Genomic DNA, 21,840 nt, shown 5'->3' on the forward strand with positions numbered 1-21,840 from the left:
GGATCTTCCCAGACCGGGGCACGAACCCGTGTCCCCTGCATCGGCAGGCGGACTCTCAACCACTGCGCCACCAGGGAAGCCCCTGGATTGATCTTTTCAAGCTCACTGAATTCTTTCTTCTGTCCTCTCCAACTTGCTACTAAGCCAATACAGTGAATTTCCTATATAGATACTTTACTTTTTCAGTTCTAAAATTTCTGTGTGCTCTTGCTTCTATTGTCATTTCACTGGTTAAATTTTACTGTATTTTATTTATTACAAGCATATTTTCCTTTACCTCACTGAGCATAAATATAATATCTGCTTTAAAAGTTCTTGACTGATAATTCCAACAATAGTTCATCTTGGAGATTGCATCTGTTGATTGTCTTTTCCCTTGCAAACAAATCACATTTTCCTGCTCTCTGTATTGTCATTGAGACTGTCACAGAATTTAAGTTTCCCCTTACTTGGCAATCTCTTTTATGGAGTTCTAATTCACTTGCTAGCAGCTCTGGTAGTTCCTACACTGGTTTCTCTAGCCAGAAACATAGTGGAGGTTTTTGTATAAATATAGCTTTATCCATCTAGTGTTGCCTTGACTGAGACTGCGTTCAGAGTAAAGACACAAAACATCACACTCACCTCATCCTGTCAGATTCTCCAAATTTTAACACATCTCCAAAATTTGTCTGATTTTGTTTACTCTCTACAGCTCTCACGTCATTGGAGGTTATGTTTATTTGTGTCTTTGTATTTTGTCCATAGTTTATAGCTTTATTTGCAGGAGAATTGCTTTATCAGTAGCTGATTTGGCCTGCCCAAAGTGGAATTCCATATTTTTCCACTTTGAAATGCAGTAAATACCTGGTAATACATTCATTTATAAAGGTCCTAAAAGTCTAATGCACTTATGTATCCAAATAGAATCTATCAGATATTAAATTGCTTTCCTAGAAAGACATAGGATACTAAACATATGTTGTGTTTGGGTTGATGGGCTTAACTGAGAGTCCTTAATAATAAGTTAACATTTTATTTGTGAGATAATACCACTGTCTTAGAGCAATGTATCTCAACATTAATAAAATATGATAACATAATAAAACAATATTTTAAAAACTGTCCTTAAATGAAAATATAATAGAACACTAAATCTATGTAACTTAAGTTACATCAACTACAATCTTTTCTTAACCTACAGAATCCTCAAAAACAGGAGTAGCTAAAAAGCATGGCACTATGGGCTATAATTATAAAGTTTCCACTGAATCAGAATGTTCCTGTACCTGAGACGTTCCATGATTCTAAATCAATTATATTCCACTCTGTCTCTGAGATAGTAAAGACAGTGCTGAATAAAACACACAAATATATAAGGCTTGTACATAAACAGATTTCATTAAACTCTATTTTTCAAGTAACTTGTTTGACTTTTTTTATATTAAATTCACTTAAGTTTTGCTGGATCACTCAGTTTTACAACTTGCTTTGGTCAGAGGTAGTATTCAAATTATTCACAACTAGTACTTCACAAATATGCACCAATAAGAACGCAGAGCTAATGATACATAATTAGGATGGTTGCACTGGTGAATATCAGTGTATTCCAGTGTGAACTGATATACTCTGGTCTGTTGCAATGATTCTGGGTTTAGATATTGCCGAAACTAGCCTCACTAACACAGTAGCAGACTGAACAATGAACGAGGCTTATGATCATAGCAGAGTGGAAACACAAGTAATCTAAGCTAAATTTTGACAAATGTATAGTTAAGCAGAAATAGAAAACCCTTAACAAAAATACAGATAACAGAGGTGGCATATCTATGCTTTCAAAATAGATTAAGAGGCAATTATGCCTATCCAGCCATAAATCCCATGTGCTCACAAATCCCACAGGCCAGCAATATCAGTGCATTACCTGAAAGCAATTTGACAAAGTTCAACAAGAGCCTTAAAACAACATTCTTTGATCCATTAATTCTACACATAAAAATACATTAAAGAGATGTTCATTACAGGATTCTTTATAATAGCCAAAACACACGAACACACCCATACTCACACACTCAAAAGTAATTATGGGACTCCCATAGATGGAGTATTATACAGCCATTTAATATCATATTTTAATTACCATGGGACAGTGGCCATGAGAACATACCACAAAGACCTCCAACTACAGGAATTTAATTGGCTATGGGCCTCAGCTACTACATTCTGAAAACTATTGCCATTTTTGCCCAAGGCCATGCTTCCCATGGGCTGCTCCAAGCCAATGACTGAGGGCATCCCTTCCTGGGAGACATGGGACTCCTCTGATGGCCGACTTTGGCTCAAGAATTTCCTGACAGCCTTGCTGAACTTTTTTTAGGATGCATGGAGATCTAGGATGCTTCTACCCAATTTTCCCTCTCTCTCTCCTTCCTCTGGGATCAAAGGGATATATCTGAATATGTGTAAAGCTGTTCTCTGCCATATTCAAATCTTTTATTATACTTTTACAAACATTTAAATTGGATAGAAGGCTTCTTTTTCTACAAGATTTGCATTGATTAACTGAAATGCTCTGCATTTTTTAGCTGCTGCTTAAATCTAACATTTTCCAACAAAATTCAAGCCAAATATTCCTCTCTGTTTTAATGAACTAGAGTTGCATGGAAACTAATAGCCAACTCTTACTGAAAATCAGTTTCAGATTTGTTGTTCAGAATGGCTTATTTCTCTGAATCCTTGAATAATGGTACAGAGATACTCAATAAACAGCTGATCATTTAATTAAAATATAAGTATTATTTGCATCACAGTAGATTCAGAAGTTTTTAAGCATTTAAATGATTTTGCCTACAAGCTTTGAAACACCTTCACCTATATTATGGATCTGCAGGCTACAAGGATCTGCAGGCTTGCTATATGTGTCACAAACTGTGCTAAGCATTTTAAATGGATTATATCATGTATTATTACCCTAACCAAATCACAAGCTAAATGTTATCTATTTTCTAGAAATTAAATTTTAAAAAGGTGTAAGGGGGTTGAGTAACTTCCTAAATATCATACAGCTAGTAAATAATTGTGTTCACATTCAAACTCAGGTCTGCCCAAATTCAAAGACACATAGTGCCACTTAGGCGACAGAATTAAGTGTCCATGATTATTTTAAAGCGTCAATTTCCTCAGCAAGTTTTGAAAGATTTTTTTTTAAGAAGTCCAATCCAATATAAGGTGAAAAAAAAGTTAATTGATGAAATTTAGGTTTAAGAAGGTAAGATTAAAAAGAACACAAGTTTCCTAAGGTAACCAACAGCAAATATTCCCAAGGTGCCTACAATATATTTGAGTATCTGTGTCAAGAAAGAGAAGAGAGATAGAGAAAGAAAGAAACAGCAATAACAATTTCAAACAGAGTATTATTTCTTCAAAAGATGCATGCTCCGTCTCTCCTCACGGCTTCTTTCCTGGCCTCCTAATCTCTCTCTTAGCTCCTCCTTACCTCCAGTCATCCTTTGAGAGGTTAATCAAAATATTCATTTCCTCATCCTCCTGTAGAAGGCGATAGGCTGCACTTAAATGGTGATTTTCCAAAACAGACCTATCGTTGTACAGAATCGCTGGGTCAGACCTGAGAGGAAAGCCAAGCAAAATAATTTAGGATGTTGAACAGCTGAGATTTTTCAGGTAACTCTCCTAAAGGTAGAATACACCATCTCTTTATCCTATTTTAGCAATTAACTTTGCCCCCATGCCATTTATATCGACCAAAAAGCTAACACCAACACTACAAATTATCAATAGATGTACGTAGAGTATTTTAATGTCAATATGTGGATGTTATTTCACATGTGATATCCAACTTGAGAACTCTGAAAACTATTCTGTAAGCAGATCTCAATTACCTGCAGCAGTGGCAAAGGTGATTATTTAAAAAATGTGGGTCATGTCAAATGTCCTTATATTTTCTGGAATGACTTTTTATTTTTATTTTATTCAATGAGGGAATGTGTTTACATTTGTTTTAGTTGTAATTCTCTGAACACATACCACCTGGCAGGTACAGTTTTCAAGTTCTTCTGTTAGTAGCTTGACCTTAAAATTTTGCCATGCAGAAGCCATACATGGGAAATTGAGGAAGGGTTATATGACAATTGTTAGTCACTTTCTCAAACAGCTGAATGACACCAAACATAGGGTAGTATACTATTTTAATATATTTAATTTAATGAAACCTTAGATTGTTAGAGCTTATTCATTTCTCATCAAGGAGGCTAAATCCCAGAGATATAAAGTGAGAGTTCACGGAGCCCCACAGTGGCTAAGTGGCAGTGCTGGGATGAAGGTAATGTCCTCTGACAGTTGAGCCATTTCTCCCCAAGATAACTTCCACCTGTCATCGGACAAACTTTGGGATGTATTTAGCATACCTTTAAAGTGTTAGGCTTAACAGTCTGTCCATCAAAGGGCAAAGAACCAGGTCACAGATTTAGTTTCCTAAACAGGGATCTCACAGGCTGAGATGCTTTGGATAAAATTCAGTTTAAAGAAGGCGAATGTTTAAATTTCATTCCAAAGCAAGCTCAACTGAACCCTCTGGCATTTTTCCATTCCAATGGACATAACACAAAACAGGCAAATCCCGAGGTGAAGGATCTAATCTTATATCCGTTGAGTAAGTAAGGCACCAACTGATGTGTATTTTGTGACATTAAGCTATTTTCCAACTCCTGTAATTAAGCCATTTTCCCCTGAGTTGTGACTACTTTTGACACTGGTCTCCAGCCAAGATCCATGTACAACTCTGTTCCACCCACCTCTCTTCCTTCAGCAGGTGCTATTCACGGCTGTCTCTTCCTCAGAGCAAAGGTTCCACTGGCAGATACACATTAAACAGAGATGCTCTGTGGAATCCTTGTATTCAAAGACCTTGCAACAGAACTACAGAAGGCTGCTTCACAGCAGCCAAAACTACTCTGTGAGGAAGCAGGAGGCAGAAGATGAAGCATGTGGCTTAGGTCCTTTTGTCCGCTTCCATTCTGCTGAAATCCCCTTCTGAGCAGAGATCAGATGATGTTGTCGATATCGTCTTCTTTCGTGTACCCCATAATTAAGTGCTGGCTTCGTTAAATAATGTATGGAATGACTTAACGAACACAAATCTATCTGGAGTGCGCACCTGCTTTTTTCAAGTGAAATCAGCAAGTATTTATTTAGCCTTAAACTCTCAACCCTCCCCACTATATTCTTTCTCTGTGTCTCACCACCTTTTTCCAATTCTAGCTTCTTTTGATTCCTACCTCAAGACCCAATTAATCCTACTGTCAGAGTCTCTCCAGTTCCACATCATTGTCTTAAGAGACTCTATGTTCTTAGACCCAGAGAAGGCAGATAAGGTTTCATCCTAAATGGAAATGACAGCTGACTGTACTGCTTGCCTGGAATTCTGTGCTAAGAGGAATACTAAGGATAAATCTGCAGCTCGTTAAGAAAAAAAATACCAATATCAATTAGTGATGCCTGTTACAGTCAAGAGGTTCAGAGGCAGGCAATTGGACCTGTATTTAATACCCCCACAGAGGTTTGTGTCTACCTGTGAAGTTCCTTACGGAGGGTGCAAAGTGGCCTACATGAGACAACCTAGCTCCCCAAGCCCTGTGCGAGGGAGTAACATATGCACTGAACAGAGCAGAGATGAAATCAGGGCGGATGAGAAGAGCATCACCAGAATTCCAGAGGTAAGAGGGTAAGATGGCTCTGCCATTGTTAATGTCAACAGACTCACTCAATCCTTGCCCGTCCTCAGTGATTTAGTCTACACGGTATCTGCACCTTTATGGAAACTGTTCCACCTCCTATTAGAAATGGGTAGAGTATGCACAGTACATACATACGTAAATAGCTAGCATTATAATAGAGAAGAAAAGGATATCCATATTTAATGTGAATAACATAGGAGAATTAGGAGCAAATGGCTTCTTTAAGTTTTGATTGAAGCTGACTGGGCTAATCTCTTATTTATAATTTGTTTTTCAGAAACTCAACATAGAGCCGCCATGGAAAAGAAAGGGGACTGCACCCCTCTGACTTCAACACTCTATCCCTGCCCCCTCTCGCCTCTTCTCCAAACGTTTCAACATCCTCACCGGGTCTGAATGTGGAAATTGTTGGTGGTTCCGGTGTGCTCATAGTCATGGATGGCAGCTGAGAAGATTATAGCAAAGATCTCCAGCTCTGTCAGCCAGTTCTGAAAGGGAGATTACAGAGCAATCAGATAATCTGTCTCCTTCTCAAAGTCTTCAGCTTGCTGACAACACACCATTGCTGCCTTTCCTCTCTGCAGCTGGCAAGCTACTGCCAAACACACATTTTCTGACAGACAGAAATGGGTTTTTTTCCTTCTGTAGGAAGACTGGAGGATGTGTGATTTGAAAACAGCATGCCCAGCACAGTTGAAAGAGCTAACTAGTAGTTTTTATTTTATTTTTTCAAAGAAGCAAAAAACAATGAACATGAAAACTTTAACAGCCCTCATTGCATCCTCTCCCAAATTCCAAATGAAGTTCCGAAGTAGACAGAGAAAAAAAAAGAATTTGCTTCAACACAATACCAAAAACTAAGAGTAACAGAAAACCTAATGCCTATCCACTAGAAGGAGGATAGGTAGACACAGATGGAAAGATAACATCTGGTCTTCTGCCTTGTGCAAGCTGATGTTTGAAGAGACCTGTCCCCATCCACATCACCAAAACTGGCTGTAGCTCAGTGGTCCTCAAATTGTGTTCCCTGGAACCGCAGTGTTAGTTATCACCTGCAAAGTTGTTAGAAATGCAAAACCCCACCCCAGTCCCACTGGATCAGAAACTCTGGGTTGCAGCACACCAATCTGTGTTTTACCAAGCCATCCAGATAATTCTGGTACACGCTGGAGTCTGAGAACCATGGCTGTGTTTGAAGTTCCCTCAACCAACTTCCATTTCAGAGACTCTATGGATTCACTGATGCCTCCCCTCCCTTCTGTAAACCACACTGCTCAATGCCCACAGGATGGAGCTTCCATACTCTCAGCTCACCCTTTGGTATCCCTGCTTACTTTTGTACTAGTTGAGTTAATGATTCCAAGTTTCAGTGTGGTTTATCCCAAACCAAATTTTAACAAATTGCAGTTATTATTATAATTATGTAATAAAATATAACCTAAACCAATAAAATGTGAATACAAAAAGTTATGTCCATAGAAGTTCAATGCTTTGCACAGTCACTAAAAGAACTGGTATCATAATAGATGTGACAACTGGGAAACAGTAGAAAACAATTATAAAAATTTAGGGAGATTCTGCACTCAGTTTTCTTCATGAGAATCATTAAGTTTCCATTTCCTTTTAAAGAAATGAAACTAGAAGTCTTAGACAGGAGCAGAGGTAATGCAAGACAAACATGAGAACCTAAACTGGAAGAATTCAGAAAGCAGCCTGGGTACTGAATTAAAGATTAGTGAATAAAATATATTTATTTGATTTAAGTTAATAAAATGATTTAAAAATGAACAGGTCAATTTTTAATAATTCTCACTTGAACTTTTTTCCAATTATTACTAATTTTCATCTTCATCTAAGAAACTTACTGAAATTATTACCTTCTTTGAAGATGGCTAAGGGAAAAATAAATAAACTACATACAACCTATGAAAAAAAGACTTCAGAGTTAAGGAAAGAATGAGCACAGAAATAACTCAGGAAAAAAACTCCATTTAAAAAAGTGATTTCCATTCTGAGAAAGCCTCTGTGCCATTGCCTCAAAATAGAGTGGCTACTGCAGATGGGAAGCCAGGACCCACTTCTGTCAGTTGATAGTTTGTCTTGGGAACCAGTTGACTTTGGAGGATTTGTATTTCAAATTCTTTAAACAAGTATTTCTGACCGTCTCTCACTAAAGGACAACCCAGACTACCTTGTTTTTCTTCTGGGTTATCAAGTGCTACAGTCAAACTAAATATTGGGGGAAGGGACCAATAGTGTCTAAAAGTTGTGGATGTCTTCCCACTCTAGGCAAGGAAGAGAGAGAGGTGATTCCTGTCAGAGCTGCTGGGATTGAGAGTATTTGGGACTGTGCTTACTTAAGGGGAGAGAAATTTCTGTAATGCTATTTCCCAAGTCTTGGGATATTGATGGACCCAATGGCTGGATAACTCTGTCTAGCAGCCTGTGTTTTAGCCTTTCCTCACCTCTCACCTAATTGGGTAATCTGAAGCCCCACCCCTCAATGAACTTTGACCTATACCCTCTGAGAAAATAGCTCACAGGACTGGGCCCTCCCTAACCATCCATCTTACTTCTTACCTATGTAAATTTCTGTAGTGGCTATCTTATGTAAGATACAATAAAAAAAATATTGTACCTAGTTTCTATTAAGTGTTAAAATGTTATGAAAATGTAAAACAAAAACAAACAAACAAACAAAAATGATTTCTAGCAGAATCCAGCATGAAATGTCAGGAAACGTTTTGGAATCCTTGATAATACGTTGCAAAATACAAACTGAGGTACTACTAGGAGCAGAAAGACACAAGGAGAAAACAGAAAAAGAAGAAAAATCAACAGAATTAAATAAAAAAGAGATGGGTAAGTAAGTGCAGACTGCAAGAAAACTGAAAAACTCTTCTGAAAGCAGCAAAGGGCATCATCCTCATCAGGGTTAACACTTATGGGAGCTCACTTTGTGTCGGCTTAGTTATACACAGAAACTCATACAATACATACAACTCCATAAAGGTAGGTACTCTGTCATCCACATTTCATAGATGAGAAAACTGAGGCTGGGAGAGGTTCAGTAACTTACCCAAGGTCTCAGAGCTAGTCCTGAGACAAGCCACACCCTCTGACTCCAGAATTCTTACTTATAATTTTTAAGTCACATTTCCTTTGGGTCGTTGTTCATGTGTTTACTCAATTCTTCATAAAATTACATAGGTATGATTTTATACTACAAATTTTCTTGATATTTTCCATTCATATGTACTTTTCTCATTTTGGCAATGTCTTTCTTTTCTTTCCCAACACCCTGTCCCCACCCATCTGCCCCAACTCCCTCTACCCACTCCCAAGTACCAATGTATCTCTTTCTCCAAGTTCATGCCAAGTTAATTTAACATGTTAAAATAAGATCATGAATGGGAGACAGTGTACCATCTAAATAAATCTGAATCACAGAGCATCAGCCCAGCCAGCAGAAAGTGTCTAAGTAACTACATAATCACAGTTCTCACAAACAGCAGTGTAACTCCTGTCCTTATCCAAATATACTGACAAAATCCTATCTTAAGTGTAACTTACTTCTAACAAACCAAAATCAACAAATAATTAAATGAACAAACAATAAAACCATAGTGAAGATTGGGCTGAGCAAGAATGGAATTGGGCATTTTCAGAATGAACAATGAAGCAAGTCCCAGTGGCAAAAGCTGATTCATCACCAGTAAGGAAATGATTCCCTTTAGTGGAGCAGGAATGAGGGTTGATTAGGGCCCTATGATGACAGGCATTAAAAGCCAAAGGAACACAAACCAGGTTCATTAGGCAGTGAAGTTTACATGCAAGAGAGTAATATGGTCAGCATGCCACTGAAAGGGAGAAAGAAGAGCTGAGAGCAGAAAGGAAGGAAATAAGAGCTGAACTTTTGGATTGGAAAGTCCTTATAGAATGTACAGACAGTATGGAGGTAGAATCCTTACAGCTGAGCAGTTCACTGAATGCAGAGGGGCAGGAAGAGGCTGCAGTCAAAGAAAACAATGCATTCAAGATGACCGTGACATTCCTAGCCTGAGCGGAAAGAAAAAATGGTGGGTGGCATTAGATGGCAGGATTAATAGAAACAGAGAAAGTGGGAGAAGCTATTTTGAGGGAAATGGGATTTAATATAGCTCAGATTTCCTTGCCTTTTCCAAATTTATTATTACTATGAACCCCGAAGGTTTTATGACCATCCATAAAATGTCAGAAATCTAAGTCCTGTGACAATTTTATTCAAGATTTATCAAACTGTGACAAGTACAAGTCACAGATCCTATCCAGAATTTCCCTACCTACAAAATATGAGTGTCACAGCTAATTCAATGACAGGGATACCTTGACAACTGGTAAAGGTAGACTTTGAATTCTGCTGTGTAGGACTCAGGAGAGCAAGCTGTGCATGTATGTGGGTTGGGGGGGACACGTGGGGGGCAGTGAAAACCTGAAGGAAAAGACACGGATAATTCCCCATTGCTAGTGGAGACATTATTAGCAAGTTCTGACTTCGATAGGTAAATGATAGAGTTTCTTTAGTAATCTGTTTCCAACTCTTATTGGTTTTCTATTGCTCCCTTAACAGATTACCATGAATGTAAAGCACACACTCCCATTTACTGGCACACGGTTCTGTAGGTCAGAAGCCAGCACCATGAGGCTGGATTTTCTGGTGAGGACCTCACAAGGCTGAAACCAAGGTGTTGGCAGGCTGTGTTCCTCCCAGAAGCTCTGTGGAAAATCCGCTTCCAGGTGCATTCAGGGTACTGGCAGAATTCATCTCCTTCTCATGCTTTCCACTTGGGTCCTCCATCTTCAAGCAACAGCTGATTGAGTCCTGCTCACCCTTCTTCTGTCACATCTCTTGACTTTTAAGGACTCATGTGATTACACTGGGCCCACCTGAAGAATCCAGCATAATCTCCCTAGTTTAAGGCCCTCTGATTAGCAACCTTCTGTATCTGCAGAATCCCTTTTGCCATCTAATGTAACTTATTCACAAGTGTGACATCAGAGGGCAAAGGTCATGGGGGCCAAAATTCTACTGACCACAACCTTTATAAAATTACTTAGCACCAAGATGCCATTTAGATAGATGTCCTTAGTATTTCCCTTGTAAATACAATGATGTCATATATGATCAAAAGAATAAGATATACAGCTTCTCCCTTCTAAAAAAAAATAAGCAAAGGGAAAATTAACAGCACCTTTCCTGATAAAAGCAATGAAAGGGCCAGAGGACAGGTTTGGAGTCTGGAATCTTTTGACCTAACTCAAAAGCAGACTGGAGCTCAGAGTCTGATTCATATCTATTCAATCAACAACTCTTCAATCTAATTCTGTTCAAGGATTTTCTCTTAGACATGAGCAAAATCATTATGAAAAGATTCAAGCATCTCCTAGGCATCTTAGCTAAGCAATAATGAGTAATATAAACAGATTACAATGAGTAATACTGTTGATGTTGAAGCCCAGGCACCACTTTATCAATGGGATATTTTTATTCCCTACGTGTCTTACAGTTTATAAAGCTGAAATGCTCTCCAGCATTTTCCCCCTCTTGGTTTGTAATGAAAGGTTAGTGTAACAATATGTTCTCCATTCATCAGAATGCTTCCTACTGTTTTCGTAAGCTTGCAATGCAAGAAGCTTGTTTTGAGCTGCGTTTCCAACAGAGAGTGGGTGGGAAGTAGTTTCTATATTTAAGAATTATTCTGAATACGGCCTGAATTGATAATGAAAATTCAATGGCAAATGAGCTCATTTAAGAATAGTATGCAGTACATCATGATCATTGGCTGCTATGATATAACATCTATGTAATGATAACTTGCATTAGTATAAAGACTTGAGAGTTTTTCTAGGGGGTAAAAAGGCTGTGTATGATTCACCTTTATATCTCCATAGTATACTGTACACAGTAGGTATTAACTAAAGATATGTCAAACAGATGATTTCAAAGTACATTTTCACATCCATTTTGATCCTTACCACAGTACTTTGAAGTACCACATGAGGATACTGAGGTGTAAGAATATAAGGGGTCCTTTATTGCCACCAGCATTGCAGAAGCATGGCTAAATATTTAAACTTTTATATTTTATATTTAAATATTAGACTGAAACCAAACCCTGGCTCTGCTACTGTATTAGTTTGCTAGAACTGCCATAACAAAATGACACAGACTAGGCAGCTTAAACAACAGAAATTTATTTTCTCAGAGTTCTGGAGGCTAGTAGTCCAAGATCAAGGTTTTAGGAGGGTTGGTTTGTGGTGACAGCTCACTTCCCAGCTTGCAGAGGGCCACCTTTTCTCTGTATCCTCACAAGGTCTTTCCTCAGTACACATTCATGTCTGTGTCCTAATCCCTTCTTCTTATAAGGACACCAATCATATTGGTTTAGGGCCCACCCATAAGACCTTATTTTACCTGAATTATCTCTTTAAAGGCTCTATCTCCAAATATAGTCACATTCTGAGGCACTGGAGATTAGGACTTCACCACATAAATTTGAGGGAGGGGGAACAAAATTCAGCCCATGCCAGAGACTTTACGATAGGAGAATCTTAACTCTGTCAATGTGTTTCCTCCTATTTTTCCATGGAATTTGTGCCATTTTCTTTTTGATTTATTTATGTAATCTGGATCTTAATCCTTGCTCTCTATGCATTTTCCTCAAGTACTTACTTCATTATGGTGATTTTTTTTTATTCTACAGAAGGCTTTAATTTCCATGTACTCAAAATAATCAATATTTTGTTATATAACTCATGTTTTGAGGCTTATTTAAGGATTTCCTTTTTCAAGCCTATACACATATCCTCATATTTTCTTCTAATATAATCAAAATTTTATGCTCACATCTTTAATTCATTTGTCTGATATTTGGTGAATGATTTCAAGTAGGACAAAAACAGTATGTTTTTTCCAAATGAACTGTCCCCAAAACATTTTTTGAACTGAGTAATTTTCCCTCTAATATTGTTTTCTATAGACGTGTCCTCACCTTCTCACCTGCGATTCTGTCCTTATACTCCAGTCCATGTTCCATCCCCACCAAACTACTGGGACTGGTCATGACAAGGGCACCAATGACTTCCATGTTACCAAAGGCAGTGGTCACTTCTCTGTCCTCATCCCACTAGACCTTTCAGTATGTCCCGCATAAGTCACAGTTTTCTTTGGAGCACTTTCTTTCCTTGGTGTCCATAACCCCACACTCTCTTGGGTTTTGTCCAATGTTACTGGCCATACTTTTTTAGTTATTATTGTTGGCCCTAATTCTTTACCCTCATTTTAAACTTTAGAACTGCTCCAAGACTCACTTCAGAGCCCCTCTACTTTTCTATTTATGCCCTCTCTTTATATCACGTCATCTGGTTCCATGTTCTTAAATAATATTGATATGCCCCTGAATGCTTAATCTCCATGTCCTTCCCTGACCCTTCTCCAGAACTCTAGACTCATTAGTTTTCTTCCTGCTTGACATCTCCACAATGATATCTAATAAGGATCTTAAACTCAACATGTCTGAATCAAAACTCTTGATTTCCCTTCCCCTAAAGCTTACTTTGCTACCAGGTTCTCTCATCAACCCTGTTTATCAAACCCAAAAATCTAAGATGTCCTCTTGATTCCTCTCCTTAGTGTTCCAAATCCTATTCACCACCCAATTCTTTTAACTCTACCTCAGAAATAGAACTTTTGGTCTCTATATCCCAGCAATGTCCTTCCTAGTCCAAACTACCATTATCTCACCAGTATCTCTTCTAACAAGCCGCCTCAAGATCCACTCTCCACAGTAATCCTTGTCTAGTCTTTATCAGATCATCTCATTCCATTGTCAAAACCCTTTAGTTGCCTCACACTGTACTTAGAATAACACTGGAACTCATTACCCAGGCCTACAAAGCTGACCTGGTCTGACTCCTATTTTCTCCTCCAACTTTATCTTGAACCTCTGTCCCCCTCATGTGCTTGCCTTATTACTGCTCCTCGAATGTAGCAAAGCTGTCCTCCCATAAGGGACTTTTTTTTTTTTTTTTAAGTTGAGGTATAACTGACATACAACATTACATTAGTTTCAGGTGTACAACACAGTGATTCAATATTTGTACATATTGCAAGATGATCACCACAGTAAGTCTCCACACCACACACAGTTATAGAATTTTTTTTCTTGTGATGAGAACTTTTAAGATCTACTCTCTATGCAACTTTCAAATCCACAATACAGTATTATTAACTATAGTCACTATACTGTACATTACATCCCCATGGCTTATTTATTTTATAAATGAAAGTGTATACATTTTGACTCCCTCTAGTCATGAGGGACATTGTACTAATACTGCACTAATTCTGCTGGCATACCTTCTTCAGTTCTTAGCATGGCTCAAGCCTAAAATCACAACTGTCTCAGATTAAACATTACTTCTGGAAAGATGCCTTTCCTGACTATATAATAAAACTCCCAGTTTTCCCTATGTGGGTGCCCTATTTTAATACTCTGCAGAACACTAGTGATATTTTCTTGTTTACTTTTTCATTTGTGTTCTATCTGTAACCTCTCACTAGAATGCACGTTCTGTAAGAGCACCAATGTATCTCCATCCTGTAAAGAAGTACCTGGCAAATAAAAAGTGTTCAATAAATATTTGGGTTCAGTTTTTTAAATTCCAATCAATTCCACTGATACATTTGTCTATTTTTGCACAAATGCCACACTGTTTTTATTACTATAGCTTCAGCAGATATTTTAACATCTAGTAGAGTAAGAACTACCCCACCACACACACTGTCTTTTTCAAAACTGTTTTTTCTAAGGTTGTTAAATATCTATTTTACATAAATTTTAGACTCAGCTTATCATGTTTCATGTTAAATCCTACTAGAATTTTTATTGGTATTGCTTTGAATCTATAAACATTGAAAATTGACATCTATTTAATACTGAGGTTTTCCATTAAAAACATGGTGTATTTCTTCACTTATTTAAACATTATTTTTATTTTTTATTTTATTTTTTTTGCGGTACGTGGGCCTCTCACTGTTGTGGCCTCTCCTGTTGTGGAGCACAGGCTCCGGACGCACAGGCTCAGCATCCATGGCTCATGGGCCTAGCTGCTCCACGGCATGTGGGATCTTCCCGGACCGGGGCACGAACCCGTGTCCCTTGCATCGGCAGGTGGACTTTCAACCACTGCGCCACCAGGGAAGCCCTAAATATTATTTTTGTACCCTTAATTTAGTTTTACAGTCTCCTTTTCATTAATTTTGAAGTTCTTCATGGGTAATTTATAGATTTTTTAATAACTGTTGGGAATGTATGTTTTTCTACTATACTTGTTAATTTCCAGTGTATAAGACAGCTATTTTATCCATATTTTATTGAGGTCTTTTATATGATCTAATAATTTATAGTTGGCTTTTTTTGTTGTTTTTTTAAAGGAGATGATCAAATTATTTTCATAGGATGCTTCTTCAACTTTTGTAGATACCATATTGCACTGACTGAGATCTCCAGAAAAATGCTCACTAGCAATATTAATATCAGCATCCCTGTTTTGCTCCATGCTTTTACTGAACCACTATTAACTATGACGTGTGCTCTAAATTTTGGGCAAAACTATCATATTAAACAGGTTTCCTATGTAGTGTTTCTAAAATTTAAAAAACAGCTCTTTAAGCAATATTTTTAAGAAATCAGCTTTACAATAAGGAAAAAATGAAAACTGCTGAGAGGTTTGGGGGAAATCTTTAATAACAACAATTCCTAACTGTTGAGCTTCCTTTATGAGACAGAGCACTTCATACTTTTGATACTTTATTCCTAACCATCACAGTACTTTTACAGACAGAATATTTTTCACTATTTTAGAAATGAGGAAATCCTGACTCAGAGATTCAAGCAATTTATCATAGATCACAAAATCTAATAAGTAATTATGCAAGGATTTATATGCAACTATATCTAGCTCTAGAGCCCACACTCCTCCCACTTTATTCCATATTTAATATGAGATATTAGACCAAGCCTCTCAACACACCCTAGCAGAAAAAGACAACAAATGTGTACTGGGTTTGTGGGTTAATTAATAACCACACCCCCAAAAAATGTCTATCTCCATGTCAATTCAGAAGATTTCAAAGTAAAAAGTCACAGTGTCTATTTACTATAGAGACCTAGCTGTTTGTCACTAACAGCTATACATTTAAAGTGAATGGCTTATATTAAGGTAAAGAAGGCAAAGGCACAGATAACCAAGTTGAGTAGGTCTGTTAATGCAATGAATTATAGAACAGAGATTCAAAAATATCTAAAGAGCTAAAACATTCAAAACAAGCAAGAAAATTCCAAATGGTTGGAGGTAAAGACTAATCCTTAGGTTCAAAAAAATCAAATGCACATAAATGAAAATAAACAGAGTCCTTGTGAAAAAGATCTACTGGTTTAAACCAAAAGCTAACTGTGTACAGCATGGTTCCCAAGTATACTCAATACGATTTCAATATGCATGGTTATCATTGTAACTGACCATAGCAAGAGATTAATAGTACCACTCTCCATATCTGAAAATACATATTTAGTTATAGAAATTATATTTAACTTGGCCATAGCCTAGTAAGGATACAAGGCACTACCAGATATTTCTTTCATCAAGTCCAAGATGGAGAAAAATTCAAAGGCAATAAGGAACCCCAAGATTTTCCATGATTGGTTAGATAATTACTGGGGAACAGGCAGTCCATGAAACAATGCACTTCTTGTGGGTTCAACCTCATCAGAATAGAAACAGCCTCCAATTCAAAAAAAATTATCACATCTTTTGTGTAATCTAAGAGTTTCTATCTGTACTTACTGCTACTCCTGTCTTATAGAGGAGGTAATGCACAGTCTGTGTAACGTCGGCAGCGTGCATCAAATTGTGGTAAGGGTTTTTGTGCTTGCTGTATCCTACTTCCAGGGCCTCAACAAATGAGACAAGTGCAGAAATGGGGATCTGAAAGAGAGCGGCAAGGTTAGCTAGTGATTTAGCAGCTTTGAGTGACGATGCAAAAGTCTAAGGTACTCTAGCTGCCTCTTTCTGAAGGCGTAAGATATCATATGAGGACATTAGAACTTTTCTAAGTTAATAAAAGTCACTGAACAAAGTATTGGATAATTTGAAAATCTAACTGGACGCCCCTGATCCACCCTGCAAATTGTTCTTTGTTCTCCAGTTCAGAGGCCCAGGGTAATGACACAGGATCATCTCAAGGACATTGAGGGCAAAAAGGTAGGTGCTCATTTATTTCTCAGGCAAAGGCTCAAGTCTTTATTTCCTGAGAAATAAATGAACACATACTATGCAGCATCTCATTTACTTGTGGGAAAACATAAGTACACAAAGATCTTAAGCTATAAAATGATTGCAGACAAACACAAGCTGCCGCCTTCTGAAAACTGCACCCTTTAGAAGGAGTGATGTGTACACTGGACAGCTGAGAAAAAAAAAACCAAAACACAAGTGATAGTCTGTTCTATAACAGAAACAAGCTGTGTTCTTGTGTTTATTACTTGGCAATTTATTATTGGTGCCTTGCAATTTGGAAAAATACTTCCAGTTATCCTAGCCGCTTTCTGTCTCAAATATGTGTAACACACACACCTTCGTTTCCTATTTGGCAGAAAGTGAGCAAGTGCAGAATGCCTGTACAAAATAAGGAGACTCGGAAAACATTCATTGTATAGTTTTCTGGATCAATTCCTTGGCTTGGGGTAAATTATCAATTACAAGACTGGGGGAAAAGGAGAGAGTGTATGTTCCAGGAGACTAGAAATCACATTCATAAGAAAAAATGAGGAAAATACTACTACAGTGCTTCATGAGAATCCACACTATGTTCTTCCTTGGGCACATTGTTCCATATTTACTATTTGTGGATTTTTAAAATTTAAATATAGCCTTTTAGATGTGAGAGATTAATTCATTAGCATTTTAAAAAATGAAGATCCAATGAACCTCGGTTCTTTGGGCTGTTCTTTGGAGATCTATGAGCCACTGAAATGCTAGGTAAAGGTGTGTGCATATGCACGGGAACTTTCTTCTGAGGTCTTGAGGAGCCATCAGATCTTCAAGCAGGTTTCTGATGCAAAAGAAATTAAGGACCATTGCCATAAAGTGCTTATGGCTATGTAAGAAAGATATCCCAAAATGTGCACTCCTTAGGAAAGTGATAAAGAACCATGCTGCCCAGAGAAATCAATATGTTATACAGAAAAAGACCTGCATTTTCCAGAGACTCATCCATATGATGAGAGAAATGTAATTGGCAAGATATGACAGATGCCAGCAGATGATGCTCAAGTTCTCTAGAGAACCGGACCCCACCTCCAGAGTCTGTGGAATTAGAAGGCCGAGGAGGTGGAACACTGGAATCGATTCATGCTCTTTACTTAAAGGTGAAGAATTAATTTGAAGCATGAATGGCTGGGAAATACCAATGATCTGTCACAGATGATAAGTGAGAATATCTGTGTGAATTTGAGCCAAGTGGCCGAAAGAGAAGGTTTTGGAGATAACAGACGGGCACTCTGTCTCCATTCCTGTCTCCTTGCTGGTGGTGGTCATTAGCACACGAAGTCTCACTGAAATGAGATCTGTGGGCAGAGCCGGCGGGGGAGCTCTGCTGGTTCAGGCTTCCAGCCATACTTCTAGGATGACTGGGATCTAAATGGGCAGCTCCAGCCTCTCCCCTGCTGATGAGCCCACCAGACAAGGGAGTAATGAAAAGTTCCCACCACAGAGGAGTTCATGGCAGTGGCTGTCCAGGTGATGCTTCCCAAGTCACCCCAGAGAGTTTTCAGTCTACATTAAAAGGATTCTCTTGGTCTTAGCCCCCAAATCATGCAAGGATGGACAAATGTGTGCAGTTTTTTTTTTTAATTAGACACTGACCTTGAAACGGCTGATCAGATCATAGCGTGTGAGTAATTCATAGAAAATGAATTTCAGTGCATGATCCCCGCTGGCTTCATTGAGGGAAAAGACATTAAAGGACCACTTGTCCACATCCTACAGGAGAGGATGGAGAGAAATAATTCATTAGTTGGTAGCCACTTACACAGCTACTAATCTCCCTACTTTGGAGTTAGCCCACAGCACTCACCTAGGTATTTACAGCCTAAGACTCTAATACCCTTTCCACTCTCAAACTGTTTCCAATATGGCAGTCCTACATAGCATTTACTGATACAATATTCAATAGTTTTATTAGTAATAACAACAGCTAGAATTTATTAGGTACCTACCATATGCTAGGCATTCTGATCAGTGATAAACATGTAATCTTTCCTGAAGACAACTCTAAGTGGTAGGTATGATCAGTCACATCTTACAGATGAGAAAACTGAGAAGTTACCTAATTTCCCTAAGACCCATGGCAAGCCAGTGCTAGGGACAAAACACGAACACATGTTCAACTGATGCCTAAACTCAGGCTCTTTCCAGTAACCTTCTACTATCTCTGCCGAATTCCAAAATTTTAATTGATTTCACAATAACCTAGGGTGTTCCCTACTTTAAACTTCTCCCAAGCCCCATGATACTATCTACTGACTTCCTCTTAGTCCACCATTGAGAATGCTAACCCACTTAAAAGTGTTCAGAAACATGCATGATGTAGATCACAAAGTAATGTGTCACCTCAACAATCCAAACTGCTGAGCTGAAACCAAGGAGAGAGCCCTCATTTCACGGGATGGAAAAATGCTACGACTTCTGGAGTCACTGATCTGGGGACTGAGCCCTCAAATCTGTAAGTCACTTTACTGAAAAAGTAAAACTAAGAGCTAAGCTGAACACACTCCTCACACACCGCTCCTGAAGTTCAAAGCCTTATTTGTCCATAAATAGCGACTCTAAAATATATGTAAACATTGCCTGATGTGTCTTTGACTTATAACTAGCTACTTGTGGGTGTTATGAACAAAGGTGTGTTTAAGCAATAATTAAAGCAATAGTATTTGGTTTCTCAGTATACCAAGAGTCTCCCTTTCAGTGGTTAAGGAAAGTGTGCTGCCATGAGTGTGACAATATGGACCCATATGAGACCACATTGAGTTCAGGCTAGGTGTCAGATGGTCCCCTGGAAGAGACCTTGGCTCTCAGGAACTGCTGGATCCAGTGACTCCCACCTCAGCCCTCACTGCATTCCAACATCATCTATCCATCCCAATCCTGTCCCTCTCCAAATATCCCAACCATCAAGATCACCCCAAGACCATGAACAGCCTCTCTCATGGATGCCAGGGCACAGGAAAACCAAATTGTATATAGGTGAAACCAAATATTTCCAAAAGGGTTTCAAATAGATTGTTTCAATTCACACTTAGTGGTAACCTCACCTCAGCCTTCAATAATTTCTCCTCCATTATAATAACTAAAGAAATAGCTACAAGTATTAAGGACATTTTCTGTGCCAGGCACAGTGGGAAGTGTTGATACACATTTGCAAACCCTCACAACTCTAGAAACAGGCATCACTTTCCCCAGTTTCACAGATGGCAACCTCAGAGAGATGAAATGAAGTGTCTAATGCCAACTGGTAGCAGAACCAGGTAATAACCCCACTGACACCCCTTGGTGATACCATTACTGACAGATGACATTGTAAACTCAATGAATACATGCTGTGACCCAAGCCTCATGCCCTAAATACCCCAATAGGGCCTAGGCCATAGACAGTGGGGTCATTTAAGATTAATCCAAGACCTAAAGCTTCACCTTGGCTACTGTAATTGGCATCACCTTGGCTACTGTAATTGGCATTGTCATGACAGCCACTGTCTAGCCAATAGTCCTAAAGAAAAGTCCACTGACAACTCAGTAGATAGGAAAACCCTTTGTCATATCTGACAATTTTTAATCCTCTTCACTGGAATGACTGAAAAAGAGAAGAGCTCTCTAACACTGGAAATCAAGAGATTATCATAGTAAAAAGTCAAGATTTATTCTGAATATTAAGTCTTAGAGAAACAGAAGGATGAGTAAATACAGACAGTGAGATAGACATTCACTCCAGCCCCTCATTTTTGGGAAGACTTAGCTGTGATTCTCAAATTTCAGTGTTCTTTAGAACCACCTGGGGGTACTCAGAAAAAAATGTCGATTCTCTGGTGGAGGGCTCTGCAGAATCCTAGCTTGTGGCCTGGAATCTGCATTTTAACAAGCACCTTAAACCATTCTTCCTTTCTTAGCAAATTTGGCCCAAGCACCATTCCTGTGGAAACACTGCATGAATTTCCTATTAGTCTAAAGTGAAGAAAGCCTGAACCTCCTCATTTCCTCCCGTTTTAAACCTGGAGTCTGTCCAGAGTGTCTCTTCCTGAGTCACACAACAGATGCCCTTCTAAAGAACAGCACAATTCTACATTTCCAATAACCCCACCTTAGAAGGTTAGAGATAAAACACCCCAAATTAGAAGTGAGTATTCATTGCATGGAAACAAATAAAAAGAACAAAACTGCAACATATTTAAAATTTAGGAATTGGTGGTGGTGAAGTATTCTCTTTACTTAAATGTTATTTTATGCCATGTTCTTACATTAATCACAAAGGTTAACATGACAGTAGCATGATGATTATTTTATTGACTTGTATTCTCTCAGGCTTTAGGGAAATTTTTTGTAATAGAAGAAAACAATAGTGATTCCATATAAATTGCTGGCACTGGAGTGAACATAACCTTTTTCTAATAGGCACTATGTAAAAAAAGAATCTATGTCATATCTCCAATTTACCTCCAATCCACTGAAAATAAAACTGGAGTCTAGGGATGCAGAAAAATATTACATTGTAAAAAGGTCTTGAACTTCTGCAGTAAACAGAGCATACAACCAAGAGAAACAACAGCTTTAGCCTTCTGTACACATCAGCAATAGTGTGGAGAAGGACAGCAATTCAGAGAGTTAGTATTTACTTTTTGTCTGAATCATCAAGGTAACGTTCCCCTCAGAAAGACAACATGTGTGCCTCTGAGAATTACTTTTCCCTAAGCATAAAACAACAATTCATGCACATCACAGGTTGTTCCACATT

General features: G+C 38.3%; 1 protein-coding gene across 4 annotated transcripts in view; it reads right to left on the reverse strand.

The window, feature by feature from the left end:
* Positions 1 to 21,840, reverse strand: part of PDE1C (phosphodiesterase 1C) — a gene marked incomplete at both ends in the record, with an annotated part of 536,637 nt that overhangs the window by 82,560 nt on the left and 432,237 nt on the right. For 3 of the 4 annotated variants that reach the window (XM_079712011.1, XM_079712012.1, XM_079712014.1), the window contains 4 exons: positions 3,476 to 3,604; positions 6,120 to 6,220; positions 16,620 to 16,760; positions 18,699 to 18,815. In XM_079712011.1, the coding sequence (XP_079568137.1) occupies positions 3,476 to 3,604; positions 6,120 to 6,220; positions 16,620 to 16,760; positions 18,699 to 18,815 (488 nt within the window). The remainder of the gene's footprint in view (positions 1 to 3,475; positions 3,605 to 6,119; positions 6,221 to 16,619; positions 16,761 to 18,698; positions 18,816 to 21,840) is intronic. The other variant, XM_079712013.1, reaches the window with a different exon arrangement.

The sequence above is a fragment of the Hyperoodon ampullatus genome (assembly GCF_949752795.1).
Source record: "Hyperoodon ampullatus genome assembly, chromosome: 9".
Lineage (NCBI taxonomy): Eukaryota > Metazoa > Chordata > Mammalia > Artiodactyla > Ziphiidae > Hyperoodon > Hyperoodon ampullatus.